Here is a 23,049-nt window from a genome sequence, read left to right as displayed (position 1 = left end):
ACACAAATACATATGTACACATATAAATACACAAATACATATGTACACATATAAATACACAAATACATATGTACACATATAAATACACAAATACATATGTACACATATAAATACACAAATACATATGTACACATATAAATACACAAATACATATGTACACATATAAATACACAAATACATATGTACACATATAAATACACAAATACATATGTACACACATATAAATATTTTTATATATATATATATATATATATATATATATACTGTATGTATACATACATATCCGTTTTTAGACGTATATGTATGTATCTCAATGTTAAAGCTCTTTGCAGTCCTTTTTTTTCTCCCTATCACTGGACATCTCATACCTTTGAGCCCTTATAACATTTTTTGCAATTTTTTAAAAATATTTTTTATTAGAAAATGTTATTATGAGTGTAACGGTACGTTGTAATGTATTTTTGATGTGTTAAGTGAATTTTTTTTGTATTGCAAAACAGTTAACCAGAGCTCTGAGGACGCGCTATCCCTATGTCCTTTAACTTCAATTGCTTCAAGCGATTGCGTTTACTTTTAACTTACAATACAAGCGCTACATCCAAAAAGTGCGGACACAATAAACCCGATATCGCTCACGTGTAACAGTTAGTGCACCACTCCTAATCTGGTTCTAAGTTTTTTTGTTTTTATTGTGCAATAAATATGAAAATAAATATATTAATATTTTTCAATTATTTAAACATTAATACTAAATAAAAAAAATATGCAACAGAAATATGTTAGTTTATGCCAGTATTACCATAATTCTGCTACTGTCATAAAGATGAATGATAACGAACATCAGGGTGTTTTTTTTTTTTTCTACTTTTCTCCTTGTACAATACAGGGTCAGTAAGGTATAAGATTTACTTTTTGTGTTGCTTTTCAGCAAGCTAATAGAAATTTGACACATCATGACAAATTCATAAACTGTTACCCCTATGTAGGACCTATTTTACTGCTCCATTTTCATCATCCATTATATTTCATTAAAAAATGTTTACTCAGTATTTATTGTAACTGTACAAAACAATTAATTACAATCAATCTATATTTCTTACTAAACAAATATTAAATTTTGCAATAATAATAAAATAACTAAATAACTAATAATACAATTACTAAACAAATAAGAAATAACTTTCCACTCTCCAAGCTGGTTGTATAAGTTAAATCACTTGCTTAGTGTTTGAGTTTCAGTTATTAAAAAACAAAACAAAACTCTGATATAACCTTATGACTAATCTACCTACCTTTTTAAAACTTATCATAAGATATTTAAACAAACATAGGCTGTACCAACACATTAATGATTACTAAATGATTAATTGAACTGAGAATATAAAGAGCCATATATTTTTTAGAAGTATTTTCACTATTATAATAATAATAATTTTTTTCAATGGTAGTTTTACTATGGAATTTTTGGAATAAACTTACTAGAGTCAATATTAGTTATCTTGAACAGATGTATTTGAAGTTGATTCAGTTTAAAATTAAATCTGATTTAAAATCACAGCACTCATTATGATCATTCCCCTGAAACAAAGTAAATAACTACTTTGTATCCCATGGAATATTAGCTTAGCTGAACCGTAACCCAACTCCTGGGTTCCGTACATGTAATGGGGAGTCCTAGAGTAACTAAGCTTTACTAAAGGTTAATGTCTGTAGTCCGACGGCACAATCCACATTTCATTAGATGTTAAGGGACAGTGTTGCTACATAAAACTTTATTGATATGTTATGTATCCTTAAAGATGTATGCTGTTGATAAAAATGATATCCTTTAATATTGTGTGCCAGATTACAAGTGGAGAACTAAATATATTAGCAATATTAGCGCTCCACTTTGTAATACCATGTACTTAGAAGTGAGACAGCAACTCAAAGACTTGTGCAGGTGAATACAGGGAATCTGCCAAATCCCTACAAATCCACGAACTGTAACGAATGTCCACAGCACTTATTTTATCAAATGACCTTTTTTTTGTCACACAGACTTTACAAATTAAAGCTTAATATGTAGAGTCTGTGTGACAAAGGTCATTTGATAAAATAAGTGCTGTGGACATTAGTTACAGTTCCACTTTGTAATACCAGCGCACGATAATGTGTGCTGGTATTACAAGTTAAACGCAATGCTTCACAGACGGCATCAGAACCTTGCACAGCTAAGGATGTATGTAGCACAGCAATGGGCAGCATTTTTACATATATATGTATATGATTATATACATATATATTTATGTGTTATTATGTGTAACTACACATATTAGCACATAAATATATATGTGTATAAGCATATTAATTTATATTTACATGCAGTCTATGGGAACATACAGTTCCCATAGACTGCAATGTAAAGGCACTTTTCAGTGCCCTTTTTATTCTAACACCCCACTCACACCAACTTTAGACCCCAAAAGCTGCCTAGTGCAGTTGTTTTCTATTTTTAAAAAATGCTACATTTTTTAAATTAAAAATAACTATGCCCTCTATTTTGAGGGCATTTGGGGCACTTTTAGAAAATTTAACCAGAGATCGGTTAAAATATTTAATCTAGCCCTAAGTATTTACAATTTATAAATAAGGCTTTGTTTAAATGATCTATTTTAATGTTTAAAATGCTGATCCTGGCAATGATGCCATTTACTTAATCTCAATTGCTCCCACACAATACTGGCAATTTGAGTATTTTTAAAGTTTTTATTGTGTCACTTTATTAAAAAAGAGAAGTTACATTGGTTGAGAATGGTCATCTCCATATTGTGATTTGTTAATCAGACTTGCAGTGGTGGGTGCTGTAGCGTCATGGTCATGGCTTTCTTCATCTGATTCACATCTCTGCACATCCTCCTCTAATACCACTTCAAAGTATGGTTTCCCTTTTGTGGGTTGATATCTTGGTTTCACTATTAGCTGTCTTTGGGGTATATGTTTCCTTGAATTTCTAGAACCTTCTCTATTAGTCTTCTTATTTTTCCAATCTATAGATGGTTTCCATGAGGTAGGCTTTGTTAAATGTGGCAAATCCTCACTTTCAACAAATACGGAGTCATTGTCACCATCACCTGAGAGAAACACACTTAATGGTATTATGCTCAAGAGGTATGTCGCACTATTACCATTTTTGTTTACAGTTAAATAACATTGAAGGGTAGAAGTATGCCCACATTTGCAAACAATTTAAATTTAATTATTTTAGTTAAAATTCACAATTCTATTTTGCAAACAAGAAAATGTATTCATTAGTATATAATTTGGTAATTGCATGCAAATCTTTTAAAATTAAAATGGTCAGAAATTGACAAAAAATAAAAACAAGGCTTATACTTTTATTTTAATATGTATTGGTTATTTATTATTTTACTAGAGATTAAACTTGATGTGTTTTATTGACGCCAATAGAATAACTTCATATACTTAGTAAGATTATTTTTGTATACATAAACACATTCTTTAAAAACTAAACACTAATATTCATGGGCATCTATTAAAGGCAAGAGTGGGTACCCCCACTTTTGGATGTCTAGAGTCAGATTCTTAAAATGTGAAATAAAGAGGCATTAACTCCCCCAGGATAATTAAAGATGAAAGTGATCACTGATTGGAAAGAGAATAATCTCCTCTTTTCAATTAGTGGTAACTGGATCTATTGATCATTATGTTTTAAGTGTTAAAATTAATTTGTCTCTTCTGATAAACCCCAGGTTTATGTAAGGTTGAAAGGGATGAAAGCCAATAATAAACTTATACAATTAAGACAATACTTTCTTAAAAGAACAAAACTTATTCTTTGTAATGAATGGTTACTAAACCTTCTAGATAGCATGTGAGAATTTAAAAAGTGCAATTTAATTATTTAAAATAAAGGAGGCATTGAAACTGTCTTTTTTTCATCAAAAATACAATTAATGTTAAATAGAATGCACTAGGGGACAATATAACTCTTGAGCAATCATATGTTTTTTAAATGCTTTAAATTTAACATTAAGATATACTAAATAAATTGTCAATAACAAATGTACCACCCTCTCTTCTCAAAAATGAATGAAACCAAGACATAATCAGGACATAACCGTATAAAAAGCAGAAGCTCCTTACATTGTTATGTGTCACATAAGACTCTAGGAGGCCTATTTATAAAGCCTTCAACCGCAAATACGATGAAATTCCACAGTGTAATTGAGGAGAGCTTGATTCGCCTTATTTATCAAAGCCTACAGACCGGCAAAAGTAGAAATCTGTGACGTAACATACTATCCGCCGGTCTCAGTCCAACACAGATCGATGCTTACGTCACTAGAGATGTTCCGAATGCAAATTCGGCACTATCTGACTACTTTTGCTAGTTATCAAATAACTACCAGGTATGCTAGCCACTATTCCGGCCCAGCGTACTTGGTTGGGATGCCATAGGAATCAATGGGAGTCTGAAAGCAGCGAAAGCTTATGTTCGCTGCTGCCCAATATCCCATTGATTCCTATGAGAGAATAAAAGTTACGTTTACACCTAACACCCTAACATATATCCTGAGTCTAAACACCCCTAATCTGCTGCCCCTTACATCGCCGCCACCTACATTATACTTATTAACCACTAATCTGCCGCCCCCTACACCGCCGCCATCTACATTATGTTATTAACCCCTAATCTGCCGCCCGACACCGCCACCACCTACATTATACTTATTAACCCCTAATCTGCTGCCCCCTACACTGCCGCCACCTTCATTATGTTATTAACCCCTAATCTGCCACTCCCGACACCGCTGACACCTACATAAAGTTATTAACCCCTATCCTGCCACTCCCGGACCCCACCGCAACTAAATAAATGTATTAACCCCTAAACCCCTGGCCTCCCACATCACTAGCACTTACTAAACCTATTAACCCCTAAACCGCCAGCCCCCACATTGCCATAAACTAAATTAAACTATTAACCCCTAAACCTAACAACCCGCTAACCTTATATTAAATATTAACTCACTATCTTACAATACATTTAAACTTTCCTTTAAAATTACATTAAACTATATTAAATTAATAATTAACCTACCCTAACTATTATACTAAAATTACATTAAACTATATTAAACTAATAATTAATCTACCCTAATTATTATGCTAAAATTACATTAAACTATATTAAACTAATAATTAATCTACCCTAACTATTATACTAAAATTACATTAAACTATATTAAATTAATAATTAATCTACCTTAACTTTTATACTAAAATTACATTAAACTACAAATTAAATTAACTATATTATATATTTAAACACCTAACCCTACTCAAATAATTGAAATCTACACAAAAAAATAAACACTAAGTTACAAAAAATAAAAAAGAAATGATCAAAGATTTAAACTAATTAACCTAATCTAAGGGCCCTATGAAAATAAAAAAGCCCCCCAAAATAAAAAAACCCTAACCTACAATAAACTACAAATAGCCCTTAAAAGGGCCTTTTGCGGGGCATTGCCCCAAATAAATCAGCTCTTTTACCTGTAAAGAAAAAATACAAATACCCCCCCCAACAGTAAAACCCACCCCCCACATAACCAACCTCCCAAATAAAAACCTAATCTAAAAAAACCTAAGCTCCCCATTGCCCTGAAAAGGGTATTTGTATGGGCATTGCCCTTAAAAGGGCATTTAGCTCTATTGCAGCCCAAACCCTAATCTAAAACTAAAACCCACCCAATAAACCCTTAAACAATCCTAACACTAACCCCAGAAGATTCACTTACAGTTTTGAAGATCCGACATCCATCCTCCAAGAAGCCGGCCGAAGTCTTCCTCCAAGCCCACAGAAGCCTTCACCCAGACAGCATCTTCTATCTTCATCCATCCGGTGCGGAGCGGCTCCATCTTCAAGACATCCAACGTGGAGCATCCTCTTCAATCGACGGCTTCTTCGCAATGAAGGTTCCTTTAAATTATGTCATCCAAGATGGCGTCCCTTAGATTCCGATTGGCTGATAGAATTCTATCAGCCAATCGGAATTAGGGTTGAAAAAATCCTATTGGCTTTTGCAATCAGCCAATAGGATTGAGCTTGAATTCTATTGGCTGATTGGAACAGCCAATAGAATGTGATCTCAATCCTATTGGCTGATTGGATTAGCCAAAAGGATTGAAGTTTAATCCTATTGGCTGATTGCATCAGCCAATAGGATTTTTTCAACCTTAATTCCGATTCAATCAGCCAATCGTAATCTAAGGGACGCCATCTTGGATGACGTCATTTAAAGGAACCTTCATTCTGAAGAAGCCGTCAATTGAAGAGGATGCTCCGCATCGGATGTCTTGAAGATGGAGCCGCTCCACACCGGATGGATGAAGATAGAAGATGCCGTCTGGGTGAAGACTTCTGTGGGCTTGGAGGAAGACTTTGGCCACTTGGATGAAGACTTCTACCGGCTTCTTGGAGGAGGGATGTTGGATCTTCAAAACTGTAAGTGAATCTTCTGGGTTTAGTGTTAGGATTTTTTAAGGGTTTATTAGGTGGGTTTTAGTTTTAGATTAGGGTTTGGGCTGCAAAAGAGCTAAATGCCCTTTTAAGGGCAATGCCCATACAAATGCCCTTTTCAGGGCAATGGGGAGCTTAGGTTTTTTTAAGATTAGGTTTTTATTTGGAAGGTTGGTTGTGTGGGTGGTGGGTTTTACTGTTGGGGGGGTATTTGTATTTTTTCTTTACAGGTAAAAGAGCTGATTTCTTTGAGGCAATGCCCCGCAAAAGGCCCTATTAAGGGCTATTTGTAATTTACTGTAGGTTAGGGTTTTTTTATTTTGGGGGGGCTTTTTTATTTTCATAGGGCCCTTAGATTAGGGGAAATTAGTTTAAATCTTTGATAATTTCTATTTTATTTTTTGTAACTTAGTGTTTATTTTTTTGTGTAACTTAGTGTTTGTTATTTTTTGTAACTTAGTTGTTAGTTTTTTGTAACTTAGTAATTTTTTAGTGTAGATTTTAATAATTTGAGTAGGGTTAGGTGTCTAAATATATAATATAGTTAATTTAATTTGTAGTTTAATGTAATTTTAGTATAAAAGTTAGGTTAGATTAATTATTAATTTAATATAGTTTAATGTAATTTTAGTATAATAGTTAGGGTAGATTAATTATTAATTTAATATAGTTTAATGTAATTTTAGTATAATAGTTAGGGTAGGTTAATTATTAATTTAATATAGTTTAATGTAATTTTAGCATAATAGTTAGGCTAGGTTAATTATTAATTTAATATAGTTTAATGTAATTTTAAAGGTAAGTTTAAATCTATTATAAGATAGGGATGAGTTAATATTTAATATAAGGTTAGCGGGTTGTTAGGTTTAGGGGTTAATAGGTTCATTTAGTTTATGGCGATGTGGGGGACTGGCGGTTTAGGGATTAATAACTTTATTTAGTTGCGGTGGGCTCCGGCATGGCGGGATAGGGGTTAATAACATAATGTAGGTGTCGGCGGTGTAGGGGGCAGCAGATTAGGGGTTAATAACATAATGTAGGTGGCGGTGGGCCCCGGGAGCGGTGGAATAGGGATTAATAACTTTATTAGAGTGGCAGTGGGCTCTTGGAGCAGCGAGATAGGGGTTAATAACTTTATTTAGTTGCGGCGGGGTCCGGGAGCGGTGGGATAGGGGTCAAACAGTTTAGTATAGTGGTGGTGTTTAGTGACAGTATATAAATAAAGCTGTGAAAAAGCTGAAGAGCAGCGAGATCGATGACTGTTAGCTAACAACAGTTCACTGCTCATCACCCCGTACTTGGTGCGCAGCTTTTTGACAGCTTTATTGTTAAATAAGGAGAGCGTATTCAGGTCCGCGGCAGCGATGTTAGGTGAGCGTATTGGTGCCGTTGAATGCAGCACAGCCTCTATATATCAAATGATGTAAAGTGCACATTGCTTATCTCAATACATATTTAATATAGAGTTAAAATAGGGTGAGTGGGACCCCCCCCCCCCCTTCTCTCTATACATCTATATATATATATATTATTATGCTTAGGTTTTTTATTTTGTTACCTTCCACCCGCCAGAAACATTTTGAAGACACTCAGTTGTTCAGTGTACTATAGAATCGGAGTATAGTGTATTGTTATTGTTAACCATAGTAAGAAACCAATATGGTCCTTTTTTTAACATCTACAAACTCAGTAGCAAACAAGCCAGGTAGTAAAATCAGTCTGAGTAGAGTAAATAAACTGATTATGTATTATGTGATTTACTGACACTGCTGGGTGTTATGACAAATACAGCTGAGGAAAACTACTAGCTGGGCAGAGCTAGTACTATTATCACATATTACAGTTACTGAAGCTAAGGCAACCTATATTTAACTAGAACAGGGATGTGCCAGTCCTACTTCTGGCACGCTTCCAGAGCCATACTGCTTGCTGTGAGAAGAATCTTTGCTACAGAATTCATAACAATGGAGAATGGTGACTAAATACAGACCTGGAATGTATGTTTATTGTGACTTTGTTTTTTATTATTATTTTTTTTTCTATATTTTTTTTTCTATAAAACTGTTAGCGTTTTCTAAGTTTACCAGGGCATGAATCTGGAACAGGCATGCAACAATTCAAGACTAATTTAATTACAGTTGTTTATTTGACTTGACCTTAGCATAATTTTATCCCATCTACACTAGACATATAGCACTGTATGATGTAGATTTAAATCCAGTAATTAAATATTGCAACAGTTAGCATTTTTTAGTTACAGCTCCATGTCTGTGTCTGTATATTGATGCAATCAGCATTTTTTTCAATAACATATTTTTGTGTCACTGAATAATAGCAGTTGCTTGCAACAACCAGTATAGTAAGGAGCATCTGATCTTAGCTGCCCACGTAATCCTATCTGTAGCCTCCCCAACTGCACTTAACTCTAAGCACCATAGCCCTCCTTGCAACATTGGCCTCAGTAACAACAACAGCCCATAGAAAGGTAACCTTTCTAGTACCTAATTAATGTTCCCTACATGACCCCCCAACCCAATGTCCAAGCACCTAAGAGCTGACTGCTACATAAAGGTTCTTCATTTTGACTCACCAGGTCCTAACAGGCATGTATTTTAGGATTTCCTTGGGTGAGTGTAGGTTGGTAACCATGTTTACTGGTGATTATTTGACTTGTGCTCTAGTCTCCAAATTTGGCCTACTAGTTGTTCCTGATGTTTGGAATTGAAGGACCTTGTGATACAGGTCCCTTGTAGTTTAATGCCACACTGCTCCATTAACCCCCCCCCCAGCACCCCCCAGTATGGTATATCCAAATATTAGAACTTCCATCATTTTGGACTCCAAACATCTAAAGGACTAGAAACCATTAACACAAAAGGATTGTTTTCTTCAGCACTTAAAGAGACAGTCAAGTCCAAAAAAACTTTCATGATTCAAATAGGGCATGTACTTTTAAACAACTTTTTAATTTACTTTTATCACCAATTTTGCTTTGTTCTCTTGGTATTCTTAGTTGAAAGCTAAACTTAGGAAATTCATATGCTAATTTCTTAGACCTTGAAGGTCGTCTCTAATCTGAAAACATTTTGATTGTTTTTCACCACTAGAGGGCGTTAGTTCATGTGTTTCACATGGATAACATTGAGCTCACGCACGTGAATTTACAAAGGAGTGAGCACTGATTGGCTAATATGCAAGTCTGTTAAATGAACTAAAATAAGGGGGCAGTCTGCAGAGGCTTAGATACAAGGTAATTACAGAGGTAAAATGTGTATTATTATAACTGTGTTATGCAAAACTGGGGAATGGGTAATAAAGGGATTATCTATCTTTTTAAACAACAATCATTCTGGTGTTGACTTTCCCTTAAATTAGACCCTAAAATAAAAAACTCTTCCCAAACCACGTATGAAAGCGTCATATTGTCATCTTCATCATAACAGGGCAGTATATATTCCCTCTTATGTTCAATTTTACTTTACACAATCTTACGGCTAGATTACGAGTTCGGCGTTAGCTTTTAAAGCAGCGTTAAGGGGTCCTAACGCTGCTTTTTAACGCCCGCTGGTATTACGAGTCAGGCAGGTACAGGTGTATCGCACACTTTTCTTCCGCAACTTTTCCATACCGCAAATCCCCTTACGTCAATTGTGTATCCTATCTTTTTAATGGGATTTGGCTAACGCTGGTATTACAAGTCTTGGAAGAAGTGAGCGGTACAGCCTCTACCTCCAAGACTCCTATCGCATATAAAAGTCAGTACTTAAGAGTTTTATGGGCTAACGCCGGAACATAAAGCTCTTAACTAAAGTGCTACAAAGTACACTAACACCCATAAACTACCTATTAACCCCTAAACCGAGCCCCCCCCCCACATCGCAAACACTTAACTAAAGTTTTTAAACCCTAATCTAGCGACCGGACATCGCCGCCACCTACATTATACCTATGAACCCCTAATTTGCTGCCCCTAACATCGCCGCCACCTAACTAAAATTATTAACCCCTAATCTGCCACCCCCAAACGTTGCCGCTACTATATTAAATGTATTAACCCCTAAACCTAAGTCTAACCCTAACCCTAACACCCCCTAACTTCAATCTATTTTTTATAAATCTAAATAAAATTACTATAATTAAATAAATGAATCCTATTTAAAACTAAATACTTACCTGTAAAATAAACCCTAATATAGCTACAATATAACTAATAGTTACATTGTAGCTATTTTAGGATTTATATTTATTTTACAGGCAACTTTGTATTTATTTTAACTAGGTACAATAGCTATTAAATAGTTAATAACTATTTAATAGCTACCTAGTTAAAATAATTACAAAATTACCTGTAAAATAAATCCTAAATTACAAATACACCTAACACTACACTATCAATAAATTAATTAAATAAATTAACTACAATTATCTAAAATAAAATACAATAAAATAAACTATAGTACAACCCCCCCCCCCACTAAATTTCAAAAAATAAAAAAATATTACAAGAAGTTTAATCTAATTACACCTAATCTAATCCCCTAATAAAATAAAAAAAGACCCCCAAAATAATAAAATTCCCTATCCTAAACTAAATTACAAATAGCCCTTAAAAGGGCCTTTTGCGGGGCATTGCTCCAAAGTAATCAGCTCTTTTATTATTATAATGGCGGCGATGTCCGGTCGGCAGATTAGGGGTTAATAATTGTAGTTAGGTGGCGGCGAGGTTGGGGGTGGCAGAGTAGGGGTTAATAAAAATAATGTAGGTGTCGGAGATGTTAGGGGCAGCAGATTAGGGGTTCATAGGTATAATGTAGGTGGCGGCGATGTCCGGAGCGGCAGATTAGGGGTTAATAATATAATGCAGGTGGCGAGGATGTCGGGGGCAGCAGATTAGGGGTTAATAAGTGTTAGGGGTGTTTAGACTCAGGGTTCATGTTAGGGTATTAGGTGTAGACTTAGAAAGTATTTTCCCATAGGAAACAATGGGGCTGCATAGGAGCTGAACGCTGCTTTTTTGCAGGTGTTAGGTTTCTTTCAGCCAGCTCAGCCCCATTGTTTCCTATGGGGAGATTGTGCACAAGCACGTTTTACCAGCATACCGCTACCGTAAGCAACGCTGGTATTACAGGTAGAAGTGGCGCTAAATTTGCTCAACGCTCACTTTTCTGAGGCTAACGCAAGCATTCAGAAAACATGTAATACCAGCGTTGTTTAAAGTGAGGGTTGGAAGTTATGTAGGTGGGCCCCTTGGGTAATAATAGTTACTCTTGATGAGGAGGCAAGTATAAACTGTTTTAATGTATTAAATATTTTGAAAATGATAAAAGAAACATTAGGTTCAATAGCGTAAATTTATTTCTTTAATACAATAATTTTTTCTCTATTGCATAGTATTCACTATTTGATTATGTTCTATTTTTTATAGGTAAGTATTTAGTTTTAAATAGGATTAATTTATTTAATTATAGTAATTTTATTTAGATTTATTAAAAATAGATTTAAGTTAGGGGAGGGTTAGGGTTAGACTTAGGTTTAGGGGTTAATACATTTAATATAGTAGCGGCGACATTGGGGGGGGCAGATTAGGGGTTAATAAAATTTAACTAGTGTTTGCGAGGCTGGAGTGCGGCGGTTTAGGGGTTAATACATTTATTATAGTGGCGGCTATGTCCGGTCGGCAGATTAGGGGTTAATAATTGTAGTTAGGTGGCGGCGAAGTTGGGGGTGGCAGAGTAGGGGTTGATAAAAATAATGTAGGTGTCGGAGATGTTAGGGGCAGCAGATTAGGGGTTAATAATATAATGCAGGTGGCGAGGATGTCGGGGTGGCAGATTAGGGGTTAATAAGTGTAAGGTTAGGGGTGTTTAGAATCAGGGTTCATGTTAGGGTATTAGGTGTAGACTTAGAAAGTATTTTCCCATAGGAAACAATGGGGCTGCATTAGGAGCTGAACGCTGCTTTTTTGCAGGTGTTAGGTTTTTTCAGCCAGCTCAGCCCCATTGTTTCCTATGGGGAGATCGTCCACAAGCATGTTTTACCAGCTTACCGCTACCGTAAGCAACGCTGGTATTACAGGTAGAAGTGGCGCTAAATTTGCTCAACGCTCACTTTTCTGAGGCTAACGCAAGCATTCAGAAAACATGTAATACCAGCGTTGTATATATTCCCTCTTATGTTCAATTTTACATTACACAATCTTACAGCTAGATTACGAGTTCGGCGTTAGCTTTTAAATCAGCGTTAAGGGGTCCTAACGCTGCTTTTTAACGCCCGCTGGTATTACGAGTCAGGCAGGTACAGGTGTATCGCACACTTTTCTTCCGCAACTTTTCCATACCGCAAATCCCCTTACGTCAATTGCGTATCCTATCTTTTTAATGGGATTTGGCTAATGCTGGTATTACAAGTCTTGGAAGAAGTGAGCGGTACAGCCTCTACCTCCAAGACTCCTATCGCATATAAAAGTCAGTACTTAAGAGTTTTATGGGCTAACGCCGGAACATAAAGCTCTTAACTAAAGTGCTACAAAGTACACTAACACCCATAAACTACCTATTAACCCCTAAACCGAGCCCCCCCCCCACATCGCAAACACTTAACTAAAGTTTTTAAACCCTAATCTAGCGACCGGACATCGCCGCCACCTACATTATACCTATGAACCCCTAATTTGCTGCCCCTAACATCGCCGCCACCTAACTAAAATTATTAACCCCTAATCTGCCACCCCCAAACGTTGCCGCTACTATATTAAATGTATTAACCCCTAAACCTAAGTCTAACCCTAACACCCCCCTAACTTCAATCTATTTTTAATAAATCTAAATAAAATTACTATAATTAAATAAATGAATCCTATTTAAAACTAAATACTTACCTGTAAAATAAACCCTAATATAGCTACAATATAACTAATAGTTACATTGTAGCTATTTTAGGATTTATATTTATTTTACAGGCAACTTTGTATTTATTTTAACTAGGTACAATAGCTATTAAATAGTTAATAACTATTTAATAGCTACCTAGTTAAAATAATTACAAAATTACCTGTAAAATAAATCCTAAATTACAAATACACCTAACACTACACTATCAATAAATTAATTAAATCAATTAACTACAATTATCTAAAATAAAATACAATAAAATAAACTATAGTACAACCCCCCCCCCCACTAAATTACAAAAAATAAAAAAATATTACAAGAAGTTTAATCTAATTACACCTAATCTAATCCCCTAATAAAATAAAAAAAGACCCCCAAAATAATAAAATTCCCTATCCTAAACTAAATTACAAATAGCCCTTAAAAGGGCCTTTTGCGGGGCATTGCTCCAAAGTAATCAGCTCTTTTATTATTATAATGGCGGCGATGTCCGGTCGGCAGATTAGGGGTTAATAATTGTAGTTAGGTGGCGGCGAGGTTGGGGGTGGCAGAGTAGGGGTTAATAAAAATAATGTAGGTGTCGGAGATGTTAGGGGCAGCAGATTAGGGGTTCATAGGTATAATGTAGGTGGCGGCGATGTCCGGAGCGGCAGATTAGGGGTTAATAATATAATGCAGGTGGCGAGGATGTCGGGGGCAGCAGATTAGGGGTTAATAAGTGTTAGGGGTGTTTAGACTCAGGGTTCATGTTAGGGTATTAGGTGTAGACTTAGAAAGTATTTTCCCATAGGAAACAATGGGGCTGCATAGGAGCTGAACGCTGCTTTTTTGCAGGTGTTAGGTTTCTTTCAGCCAGCTCAGCCCCATTGTTTCCTATGGGGAGATCGTGCACAAGCACGTTTTACCAGCATACCGCTACCGTAAGCAACGCTGGTATTACAGGTAGAAGTGGCGCTAAATTTGCTCAACGCTCACTTTTCTGAGGCTAACGCAAGCATTCAGAAAACATGTAATACCAGCGTTGTTTAAAGTGAGGGTTGGAAGTTATGTAGGTGGGCCCCTTGGGTAATAATAGTTACTCTTGATGAGGAGGCAAGTATAAACTGTTTTAATGTATTAAATATTTTGAAAATGATAAAAGAAACATTAGGTTCAATAGCGTAAATTTATTTCTTTAATACAATAATTTTTTCTCTATTGCATAGTATTCACTATTTGATTATGTTCTATTTTTTATAGGTAAGTATTTAGTTTTAAATAGGATTAATTTATTTAATTATAGTAATTTTATTTAGATTTATTAAAAATAGATTTAAGTTAGGGGAGGGTTAGGGTTAGACTTAGGTTTAGGGGTTAATACATTTAATATAGTAGCGACGACATTGGGGGGGGGGGCAGATTAGGGGTTAATAAAATTTAAATAGTGTTTGCGAGGCTGGAGTGGAGTTTAGGGGTTAATACATTTATTATAGTGGCGGCGATGTCCGGTCGGCAGATTAGGGGTTAATAATTGTAGTTAGGTGGCAGCGAGGTTGGGGGTGGCAGAGTAGGGGTTGATAAAAATAATGTAGGTGTCGGAGATGTTAGGGGCAGCAGATTAGGGGTTAATAATATAATGCAGGTGGCGAGGATGTCGGGGTGGCAGATTAGGGGTTAATAAGTGTAAGGTTAGGGGTGTTTAGACTCAGGGTTCATGTTAGGGTATTAGGTGTAGACTTAGAAAGTATTTTCCCATAGGAAACAATAGGGCTGCATTAGGAGCTGAACGCTGCTTTTTTGCAGGTGTTAGGTTTTTTTCAGCCAGCTCAGCCCCATTGTTTCCTATGGGGAGATCGTGCACAAGCATATTTTACCAGCTTACCGCTACCGTAAGCAACGCTGGTATTACAGGTAGAAGTGGCGCTAAATTTGCTCAACGCTCACTTTTCTGAGGCTAACGCAAGCATTCAGAAAACATGTAATACCAGCGTTGTTTAAAGTAAGCGCTGGAAAAAAAAGGCTTGTTAGCACCGCAAGTTTTTACCAACAAAACTTGTAATCTAGCCGTTAATTAGTTAAGAGATTAATTAATTAAGAATGTGGTGGCGAGGCTCATTATCAGAATTGGACTCCCCCACCCTCTTAAGAAGAGCAATTTTGTCTTTATTTTAAAGATTTTTTTTTATGATTTAGGAGGGCCATTGAGCTTAAGGAGGGGGTCCCACAGTTTTGGGGGTGTTCAGCGCTGGGTGTTGCACTTATGGAAGTTATGTAGGTGGGCCCCTTGGGTAATAATAGTTACTCTTGATGAGGAGGCAAGTATAAACTGTTTTAATGTATTAAATATTTTGAAAATGATAAAAGAAACATTAGGTTCAATAGCGTGATTTATTTCTTTAATACAATAATTTTTTCTCTATTGCATAGTATTCACTATTTGATTATGTTCTATTTTTTTTTGGTCTTTAATTTTGTCAGTAAGTAGCATTACCACTGGTTACTGGTGCAAACATGATTACTTTTATTTACATAGAGATATACCTAAGCATTAAAAAGGTGTTTTATCTTACTGTCTTATTGCATCTAATTTTACTACCTTGAAGCCACTGCTGCTGTCCATCATCTTCGAATGATCTGCCCTGGCCATGTGGAAGTGATAAATAACGGATATTTTTGGCACCGGTCTGTAAATGTAACAAATTAAGATTAACATATAAGGTTATATCTATCTATCTATCTATCTATCTATCTATCTATCTATCTATCTATCTATCTATCTCTCTATCTATCTATCTATCTATCTATCTATCTATCTATCTATCTATCTATCATCTATCATCTTTCTATCTATCTATCCCTCCCTCTCTCTCTCTCTCTCTCTCTCTCTCTCTCTCTCTCTCTCTCTCTCTCTCTCTCTCTCTTATAGTATAGTATATTCATAGAATGTATATAAACACACAACATACATGTCTGTCTCAAATTATATCCCTAACTGGTGCAGCCCTGTCTACTGTTACTCATGACACAAAAAACTATTATGCTTTCATATATCCATTATCATTTGCCAGTACTTTGTAATATCATCTTTTCCCATGACATTTAGACAATGCAAACCAAACTCAAAATTAAACAATGAAACGTAATATGGAACCCATGTGTCTGATACAGTTGCAAGAAGATGATGTTTGAAATCACTTTAACAATGTTATATTATGTGTTTTAATGTAGATTCAAAGCTTTATTCAACTTGAGGAAAAACTAGCATAACAGTTAGTATAGCAAGTCACTGGAAACACATTTTACAGTATAATGTCCCTTTAATGAAAAACTATAAAAATATTTACATGCACTAAACCTAAATTATTTCTATAACAACAAAAAGATAACTCCTGTAGCAGTTTTCACCCAAAACTCAGTGCATGTTTAACAGAAAAACTACAGGCTATTGCTATTAAACCAACACTACTGCTACATTACATTATATTTATTAACCCCTAATCTGCTGCCCCCAATGTCGCCGCAACCTACCTACACTTATTAACCCCTAATCTGCTGTCCCCAACGTCGCTGCCACTATAATAAACATATTAACCCCTAAACCGCCGCACTCCCGCCTCACAAACATTAGTTAAATATTATTAGCCCCTAATCTGCCGTCCCTAACATCGCCGCCACCTACTTATATTTATTAACCCCTAATCTGCTGCCCCCAACATCGCCACCACTATACTAAATGTATTAACCCCTAAACCTAAGTCTAACCCTAACCCTAACACCCCCTAACTTAAATATAATTAAAAGAAATCTGACTAAAAATTCATATCATTAACTAAATTAATCCTATTTAAAACTAAATACTTACCTATAAAATAAACCCTAAAATAGCTACAATATAACTAATAGTTACATTGTATATAGCTTAGAGTTTATTTTTATTTTACAGGCAAATTTGGATTTATTTTAACTAGGTAGAATAGTTATTAAATAGTTATTAACTATTTAATAACTACCGAGCTAAAATAAATACAAAAGTACCTGTAAAATAAAACCTAACCTAAGTTACAATAACACCTAACAGTACACTATAATTAAATAAATTAACAACAATTAAATAAATTAAATTAAATTAGCTAAAGTACAAAAAAAACCAAACACTAAATTACAGAAAATAATAAGCAAATTACAAGATATTTAAACTAATTACACCTAATCTAATAGCCCTATCAAAATAAAAAAAGGCCCCCCCAAAATAAAAAAAAACCCTAGCCTAAACTAAGCTACCAATAGCCCTTAAAAGGGCTTTTTGTGGGGCATTGCCCCAAAGTAATCAGCTCTTTTACCTGTAAAAGAAAAATACAAACAACCTCCCCAACAGTAAAACCCACCACCCACACAACCAACCCCCCAAATAAAATTCTATCTAAAAAAACCTAAGCTCCCCATTGCCCTGAAAAGGGCATTTGAATGGGCATTGCCCTTAAGCGTCCCAAACCCTAACCTAAAAATAAAACCCACCCAATATAGCCCTAAAAAAACCTAACACTAACCCCCTGAAGATCGACTTACAGTTCTGAAGACCGGATATCCATCCTCAATGAAGCGGCAGAAGTCTTCATCCAACTGGGCCAAAGTCCTCAACGAAGCCAGGAGAAGTCTTCATCCAAGCCGGGCGAAGTGGTCCCCAGACGGGCAGAAGTCTTCATCCAGACGGCATCTTCTATTTTCATCCATCCGACGTGGAGTGGCTCCATCTTCAAGACATCCGACGCGGAGCATCCTCTTCTTCCGATGACTAAAGATGAATGAAGGTTCCTTTAAGTGACGTCATCCAAAATGGCATCCCTTAGATTCCGATTGGCTGATAGAATTCTATCAGCCAATCGGAATTAAGGTAGAAAAATTCCTATTGGCTGATGCAATCAGCCAATAGGATTGAGCTCGCATTCTAATGGCTGTTCCAATCGGCCAATAGAATGAGAGCTCAATCCTATTGGCTGATTGGATCAGCCAATAGGATTGAACTTCAATCCTATTGGCTGATTGCATCAGCCAATAGGATTTTTTCTACCTTAATTCCGATTGGCTGATAGAATTCTATCAGCCGATCGTAATCTAAGGAATGCCATCTTAGATGACGTCACTTAAAGGAACTTTCATTCGTCTTTAGTCGTCGGAAGAAGAGGATGCTCCGCGTCGGATGTCTTGAAGATGGAGCCACTCTGTGTCGGATGGATGAAGATAGAAGATGCTGTCTGGATGAAGACTTCTGCCCGTCTGGAGGACCACTTCGCCTGGCTTGGATGAAGACTTCTCCCAGCTTCGTTGAGGACTTAGGCCCGGTTGGATGAAGACTTCTGCCGCTTCCTTGAGGATGGATGTCCGGTCTTCAGAACTGTAAGTCGATCTTAGTTAGTGTTAGGTTTTTTTTAAGGGTGTATTGGGTGGGTTTTACTTTTAGGTTAGGGTTTGGGCCGCAAAAGAGCTAACTGCCCTTTTAAGGGCAATGCCCATCCAAATGCCCTTTTCAGGGCAATGGGGAGCTTAGGTTTTTTTAGATAGTATTTTTTTTGGGTGGTTGGTTGTGTGTGTGTGGTGGGTTTTACTGTTGGGGGGTTGCTTGTATTTTTTTTTACAGGTAAAAGAGCTGATTACTTTGGGGCAATGCCCCGCAAAAGGCCCTTTAAAGGGCTATTGATAGTTTAGTTTAGGCTAGGGTTTTATTTTATTTTGGGGGGGCTTTTTTTTATTTTGATTGGGCTATTAGATTAGGTGTAATTAGTTTAAATATCTTGTAATTTGTTTATTATTTTCTGTAATTTAGTGTTTTTTTTTGGACTTTAGCTAATTTAATTTAATTTATTTAATTGTTGTTAATTTAGTTAATTTATTTAATTATAGTGTAGTGTTAGGTGTTATTGTAACTTAGGCTAGGTTTTATTTTACAGGTACCTTTGTATTTATTTTAGCTAGGTAGCTATTAAATAGTTAATAACTATTTAATAACTATTCTACTTAGTTAAAATAAATACAAACTTGCCTGTAAAATAAAAATAAACCCTAAGCTAGATACAATGTAACTATTAGTTATATTGTAGCTAGCTTAGGGTTTATTTTATAGGTAAGTATTTAGTTTTAAAATAGGAATAATTTAGTTAACGATAGGAATTTTTATTTAGATTTCTTTTAATTATATTTAAGTTAGGGGGTGTTAGGGTTAGACTTAGGTTTAGGGGTTAACACATTTAGTATAGTGACGGTGATGTTGGGGGTGGCAGATTAGGGGTTAATAAATATAGGTAGGTGGCGGCGATGTTAGGGATGGCAGATTAGGGGTTAATAATATTTAACTAATGTTTGTGAGGCGGGAGTGCGGCGGTTTAGCGGTTAATATGTTTATTATAGTGGTGGCGACTTTGGGGGCAGCAGATTAGGGGTTAATTAGTGTAGGTAGGTTGCGGCGACATTGGAGGCGACAGATTAGGGGTTAATAAATATAATGTAGGTGTCGGCGATGTTGGGGGCAGCAGATTAGGGGTTCATAACTATAATGTAGGTGGCTGCAGTGTCCGGAGCGGCAGATTAGGGGTTAATAAGTATAACGTAGGTGTCGGCGATGTCGGGGGCGGCAGATTAGGGGTTAATAAGTGTAAGATTAGGGGTGTTTAGACTCGGGGTTCATGTTAGGGTGTTCGGTGTAAACATAAATTTTATTTCCCCATAGGAATCAATGGAGCTGCGTTAGGGAGCTTTACGCTCCTTTTTGCAGGTGTTAGACTTTTTTTCAGCCGGCTCTCCCCGTTGATTCCTATGGGGAAATCGTGCACCAGCATGTTACACCAGCTCACCGCTTACTTAAGCAGCTCTGGTATTGGAGTGCAGTAATGAGCAAAATTTTGCTCAACGCTCACTTCTTGCCTTTTAACGCTGGGTTTGTAAAAACTCGTAATACCAGCGCTGCATGTAAGTGAGCAGTGAGTAAAAACTGCCCGTTAGCTCCGCACGGCTCAAAACGAAAAACTCGCAATCTGGTCGTATGTTTTTTTTAAAGGGCTTATAGGGTAGTGCTCCATTTTAATCAATGAAGAAGCGTCTATCTTGTAACTGTTCACTAATCTGTGCACAGAATGACTTCCAATGGCAAAGATAGCGACATCACAAAAGAACCTCCAGAACTTCACAAAACGAATTCAAATGGGGGGAAAATACCTTATATAATCAAAATGTAACGAAGATAATATTGTCAGCTTTGAAATAGTGAATTACAACTGCAAAACAAGATACTTCACAATAGCAATTAGTATTTATGAATTTCCCATGCTTGGCCGAGGATTAGGTGACACATCCTGATCACACCAATGCAATGCCCACAGTCTGCCCATGTTCTGTCTGTAAAGTTTCAGAGACGCCGCTCATTCTATTAAAGGGACAGCCTAGTCAAAATTAAACTTTCATTATTCAGATAGGGCATGTCATTTTAAACAACTTTCCAGTTTACTTTTATCATCAAATGTGCTTGGTTCTCTTGTTATTCTTTGTTGAAAGTTAAACCTAGGCAGGCTCATATGCTAATTTCTAAGTCCCTGAAGCCCACCTCTTATCACATGCTTTTTTATTTGCTTTTCACAACAGGAGACTGCTAGTTCATGTGAGCCATATAGATAACATTGTGCTGATGCTCGGGGAGTTATTTAAGAGTTAGCAAAACACAGCACTAATTGGCTAAAATGCAAGTCAATAGATAATAATTAAAAGTCATGTGATCAGGGGGCTGTCAGAAGATGCTTAGATACAAGGTAATCAAAGAGGTAAAAGTATATTAATATTACTGTCTTGGCTGTGCAAAATTGGAGAATGGGTAATAAAGGGATTATCTATCTTTTAAAACAATAAAAGTTCTTGGGTAGACTGTCCCTTTAAGCAAGGCTAGTTTTCTATAACAAACCAGCAGTGAATATTCTACACATACACACATATACATTATCAGCGTTTCAAGCATTTTCTTAAAGTTGTAGTTCTTTTAATTATTTAGAAATTGGTTTCATGAATTGGTCAACTATAGCTTTTTATGGCAAGAACCCCCAATAACAATGCGCTCTGAAAGATAGGTGAAGCGAGGCTCAATAAACTGTTTATTTACTTATCCTTTACAACAAGGCTCCTGTCAACAAGCACCTGCTATTAATCCAGCCCATTGACAGACAAAACCAGTTTTTGTTGTCTTTTAGTTATTATAGACGTACCTGTCTTTCATATGGCAGACTATTTCCTTTATTGATGCTTAAATGGCGACGAATAAGAATTTCTTGGTTTTGCTTTTTGCTGTCTTCATTTGGAAAGTTGTATTTAGTGTATGAAGGGGTCTAAATTGACATAATACATATTAGCAAATATTATTACATTAAGGATAAATATTGTATCTCTAAACCATGTTTAGAAGCATATTATAGATATATTAACAGTGAGTATGTATGCATATTTAGAAAGGTAATCAAGATATTACCTTTCAAAATCAGCTTTAAAGTATTTATCTCTAAAGTAACATAATTTATGCTTACCTGATAAATTTATTTCTCTTGTAGTGTATCCAGTCCACGGATCATCCATTACTTATGGGATATATTCTCCTTCCCAACAGGAAGCTGCAAGAGTCCACCCACAGCAAAGCTGCTATATAGCTCCTCCCCTAACTGCCATTACCAGTCATTCGACCGAAAACATGCAGAGAAAGGAAAACCATAGGGTGCAGTGGTGACTGTAGTTTAATGGAAAAATTACCTGCCTTAAAGTGATAGGGCGGGCCGTGGACTGGATACACTACAAGAGAAATAAATTTATCAGGTAAGCATAAATTATGTTTTCTCTTGTTAAGTGTATCCATTCCACGGATCATCCATTACTTATGGGATACCAATACCAAAGCTAAAGTACACGGATGATGGGAGGGACAAGGCAGGTACTTAAACGGAAGTTACCACTGCCTGTAAAAAACCCTTTCTCCCAAAAATAGCCTCCGAAGAAGCAAGGTATCAAATTTGTTAAATTTGAAAAAGTATGAAACGCAGACCAAGACTCCGTCTTGTAATCTGTTCAACAGAAGCCACATTTAAAAAAGGCCTAAGTGAAAACCACAGCTCTAGTAGAATGAGCTGTAATCCCTTCAGGAGGCTGCTGTCCAGCAGTCTCATAAGCTAAATGAATTATGCTTTTTAACCAAAAAGACAGAGAGGTTGCTGAAGTCCTTTGACCTCTCCTCTGTCCAGAATAGACAACAAACAAGGTGAATGTTTGATGAAAATCTGTAGTAGCTTGTAAGTAAAACTTTAAAACACGAACCACGTCCAAATTGTGTAATAGACGTTCCTTCTTTGAAGAAGGATTAGGATACAAGAATGGAACAACAATCTCTTGAGTGATATTCTTGTTAGATACCACCTTAGGTAAAAACCCAGGTTGGTACACAGGACTACCTTATCCGTACGGAGAACCAGATAAGGAGAATCACATTGCAACGCAGATAACTCGGAGACTCTATGAGCCGAGGAAATAGCTACCAAAAAGGAACTTTCCAAGATAGAAGTTTGATATCTATGGAATGAAAAGGTTCAAATGGAACTCCTTGAAGAACCTTAAGAACCAGCTTTAAGCTCCATGGCG

General features: G+C 36.1%; 1 protein-coding gene across 1 annotated transcript in view; it reads right to left on the bottom strand.

Annotated features, from left to right (window-relative positions):
- Window positions 1-2,734: 2,734 nt before the first annotated feature.
- SLC9A4 (solute carrier family 9 member A4) overlaps window positions 2,735-23,049 on the bottom strand; it is a 126,678-nt gene continuing 106,363 nt past the window's right edge. Inside the window, exons 10-12 of the mRNA XM_053705449.1 lie at window positions 21,636-21,755; window positions 15,992-16,079; window positions 2,735-3,113 (exon numbers count right to left, since the gene is read on the bottom strand). Of these exons, the coding sequence (XP_053561424.1) occupies window positions 2,779-3,113; window positions 15,992-16,079; window positions 21,636-21,755 (543 nt within the window). The 3' untranslated portion in view covers window positions 2,735-2,778. The remainder of the gene's footprint in view (window positions 3,114-15,991; window positions 16,080-21,635; window positions 21,756-23,049) is intronic.

This window comes from Bombina bombina, chromosome 3 (assembly GCF_027579735.1).
Source record: "Bombina bombina isolate aBomBom1 chromosome 3, aBomBom1.pri, whole genome shotgun sequence".
NCBI lineage: Eukaryota > Metazoa > Chordata > Amphibia > Anura > Bombinatoridae > Bombina > Bombina bombina.
Note: the sequence above shows the minus strand (reverse complement) of the source record. Positions and strands in the feature narration are given on the sequence as shown.